The sequence below is a fragment of the Brachionichthys hirsutus genome, unplaced genomic scaffold, assembly GCF_040956055.1.
Source record: "Brachionichthys hirsutus isolate HB-005 unplaced genomic scaffold, CSIRO-AGI_Bhir_v1 contig_946, whole genome shotgun sequence".
NCBI classification, from domain to species: domain Eukaryota; kingdom Metazoa; phylum Chordata; class Actinopteri; order Lophiiformes; family Brachionichthyidae; genus Brachionichthys; species Brachionichthys hirsutus.
The window spans coordinates 1,069-4,830 of record NW_027180952.1 but is presented as its reverse complement, the minus strand read 5'-3'; the positions used below and the strand labels follow the sequence as shown (position 1 = coordinate 4,830).

Here is a 3,762-nt window from a genome sequence, read left to right as displayed (position 1 = left end):
CTTAAATGTATTACTATGGTCGAATAGTTCCAAAGTATTGCTCCTACCTGTGTCCAGAGGTCTGTTTAGGGGCTCATTGCTTTATTTAATCTCGGACTCTGTCCTCCTTTCCGTCCCTTGGCAGATATTTGTCCTCCTCTCCGCAGCTCCAAACCTCTTACCTACCAGAATCTTTTACCTCGACCCGCATTGCCTGCTCCCTTTGTCTATCTTATCTGTTCGCTCCGCATTACCGATTTAACGCGGAGTTGTTTTGGGGAAAAATGTGGCCACATTCCTTTGTTGATGGATGCAGGGAGGGGGCTGTTTTACAGAGAATTGAACAAACTGTTTGAAATGCGAAGCGCGTAAAGATACCAGTCGGCCAACATTACACGAGGCTGTATGACCAATCGAACTGTTTCGAAGCAGCTTCCTGTCGGGCAAGTTGTGCTGCGCTTCAGTTGCAGCGTTGTCAATAAGTAGAACAACATTTCTGCAGCTACTTTAATAGCTGCTAGTAAAGTAGCTGCTAGTCGTGCAGCTACCGAGAGCAGTTCAGCAGTGGTTCTGAGGATTGATGACATATTACTCATGTCAGACTATTTATTTGTGGTGCGCACCTTTCTGATTACAGGGTTCAGTGCTCCTTCAGCCGCCTAAAGAAAAAAAGGGAAGGGGGGGCTGAGATATTTCCACATGTTTTATAGACATCTTCATATCTGCAGGGCAACTAGTTGAAACAGGATCATCAGCTTTCCAGTGAACTCACTTACCCCCCCCCCGTCACAAAAGTCAACATGAGCACACCGGGCTAAAGGCCAGGGGTCATAGGCTGCAGAAGGAGCCGCACACTAAAAGGTCAGACAGCGAGGTCAGGTGACCAATCGTTGGTTGCCAGGGTGACATCATTAGAGCCAGACGGCTAAAGAGAAATAAGTCTTTGATCACTACATAAAAAATATGTCACAATGTCAGTGAGAATGGCGCACCGGCAGTTCTCGTGGATTAACGCATCTCTCTTTGTGTGTTTTTGTCTTTGCAGCTTTTCATCTCGTCGTCAAGGCAGACGGAGGGAGCAGCAGCGAGGCTCCCCGCGAGGCTGACCTGCGTCCTGCTGCTTGCTGGCAGTTCTTCACCGGCTTGGCTCGGCTTGTTGTCCTCCTCGCCTCATCCAGAGGAGTCTGCACACTGACCCAGGACCCTTTAAGAAATGAATGGATGAATGAGGGTCTCTAACTGCACTGAACCTGCAATCAAAAAATAAAAGCTTGGGAAAGTGAGACTTTATTTCCGCTATCACCCCTCCTTTTCGCCACCTCTGAACTGGTTATTTCCCCCAGTTGCCCCTGGAAACGGTTCAAGCTGGCAAGACGAGAATGGAAAATCAGACTACAGCTCTCAAACCATTGAACAAAAACTCAGGGACTGATCTAGACTGCCTTGAGACCCTCAGCGGTTATGAGGAGTCGGCTTCTGTGCACGGGAGTCCAGCTCGTACGGGGCGTGGCAGCAAAGCCAAATCCAATATGAACTGCAGACGAAAGCGGGAGTTCATTTCCGATGAGAAGAAGGACGCCTCCTATTGGGAGAAGCGCCGCAAGAACAACGAGGCGGCCAAACGCTCCCGGGAGAAGCGGCGCCTCAATGATATGGTCTTGGAGAACCGCGTCATTGCACTGAATGATGAGAATGTCAGACTCAAGACGGAGCTGCTCCAGCTGAAGCTGCGCTTCGGCCTCATCAGCACCGCCTCCTACATTGAAAAGAGTCAGCAGATTGGCGGGGGCAGCAGCGCAGGAAGTGGAAGCTCCTCCTCCTCCTCTACGCTGTACTACTCCAGCGGGTACTCGAGCAGTTCTCAGGTAATGATGAACTCCGACTCCTCGGAGACGGAGCAGTCGAGTCGGAATGAGGGTCACAGGCAGCTGGCGAAGTACTCCCCACGCGACTCCCTCTCCGACATGTCGGACGACTCTTCCAGGGATAGCCCTGAGCCGACTCCCTTTGAGATCAAACAGGAAGCGGACAGACTGGAGATGGACGTCACCGACGGCAACACCACCCAGATCATGTTCAACGTCCACCGCGGCCTCGCCTCGCTGCCCACTCACCACCAGATCCAGCAGCATTCTCAGGACCTGGAGGCCGCCTATCACAGCCAGCAGCCCCGCCACCATGACCGCCAACAGCCGGAGCTCGATGCCCCCGTTAGCACCATTAGCCAGCCTGCCCCTCACCCTCCCGCTGCACAGACCAGCGTCATCTCGTACGGCTCCAGCAGCGCCTCCTATCCTGCCGACGCCCTGCCGAGGCCGCAGGATGTCGATCTGCAGGTGGCCCGGAAGCAGATCGGTTGCAGCAGCCGCTTGTCCCAGTCGGCGGCAGAGAGCTCCACGGAGACGTTGGCTGAGGTGACAAAGCAGCTCGAGAGGAAGACATTAGACTCCCCACCGTACCAGTTCTCAGACGCCGGAGAACGACAGGCGTACAGGATATGCCAACTCCTGCAGCGACATCAGCACCAGCAGGAGGGCGATTTATCGACCGAGTTCATGCAGAAACAAGTGGGCGTGGTCAACCAGTCGCACCTTTACCACCATCTCCAGCAGCCTCTTCATTCATACCTCAGTGCCCAAGACGAGGAGCCGCCCGTGCTCACCTACGAAGGTGGGCCGAGGAGCGAGTTGTGCTACCCAAGCCGATCGAGCTCCTCGAGTAAGGACACCTCATCCAGCGACGGGGATCCCCGCAGCTCCGACAAAGAGGCCTCCACGGATGACGACGAGCCACCATCTTCGTCCTGCTCGGATACGGGCAGCTACCGCAATCCGCATCTCGCCGGCGCCCACCTGCCTTCCTCGCCGCTGCCCACTCCGCAGGCCGGCTCTCGCGGGCAGGGCCAGGATTCCCACATGGAGGTGAAGGGCACAGCGTTGCCTCACAAGCTCAGACTCAAACACCGGGCCATGAGCACCAGCAGCAGCAGCAACTGCTCCGGTCAGGAGTCCCCTACGACCCCGCCCGCCGCCACGCCGCCTCCCCTGCCCCAGCACACCTACCCGCCCTTCATGTCACAGCTGGACACTAACGGAGACAGAGTAGCCTCCGGGGAAGGGGCCAAGAGGGAGAGCGGGGAAAGGGAGGCTGGTGGACGGCGAACCAAGAGGCATGACTAGACAGCGTTCGCTCGTAGAACTACCCTGCCGTCACGCCTTTGCCCCATGAACACGCCCCTCCTCCAGCCCCCGGGACAGGAAGCGGGCCTCTTCTACTTCCCTCCCCCGAATATCACCAAAAAGGCCGGACATCTTGTATCATATCTGTATATACTGTACAAATGTGTTTCTTTCATCTTTTACATACTTACAGAAGCACTTTTGTTTGTGATGAGAGGAGGAATGGAACTGCCAGCTTTTCTACTTTTGTAATCCAACGGTATAAAGTGCAGCGTGTCGGCATGCTGTAAATCAACATTTTGGTCGTTTACAACAACAACAAAGAGAATGTAGGACAATTAAAAGTTGAGCTTTATCGGTACTATAAATGTGGTACGTATCTGACTATAGACAAACAGACACGCGTATGGCTATCTGCCTTAAATCAAATGCAACTGGGAACAGTTCCCTCGACCAAAGAAGCACTAACATCACAAATGTTTGGTTCCATGCCTCTTCCCAGACTACCTCTCCTAAACATCTCCATTCTTCCACATAAGATTTGCCATCACCTTTAATTTTTAAGCACTTGGGGTTTTTATATTAATGTGATATATGAATATAT

General features: G+C 53.3%; 1 protein-coding gene across 1 annotated transcript; it reads left to right on the top strand.

Moving 5' to 3' along the window:
- Nucleotides 1-1,358: 1,358 nt before the first annotated feature.
- LOC137917003 (uncharacterized) lies at nucleotides 1,359-3,158 on the top strand. The gene is made up of 2 exons (XM_068759890.1): nucleotides 1,359-2,060; nucleotides 2,106-3,158. The coding sequence occupies exons 1-2, from the start codon at nucleotides 1,359-1,361 to the stop codon at nucleotides 3,156-3,158; spliced, it is 1,755 nt and encodes a 584-aa protein (XP_068615991.1).
- Nucleotides 3,159-3,762: the final 604 nt, after the last annotated feature.

What these genes read in the sequence shown, in the direction of transcription:
- LOC137917003 (XM_068759890.1), top strand. Translation starts at nt 1,359, where the DNA reads ATGGAAAATCAGACTACAGCTCTCAAACCATTGAACAAAAACTCAGGG. An exon ending in CCACCCAGATCATGTTCAAC is followed by an intron (nt 2,061 to 2,105) that starts GTCCACCGCGGC and finishes CACCAGATCCAG; the next exon opens with CAGCATTCTCAGGACCTGGA.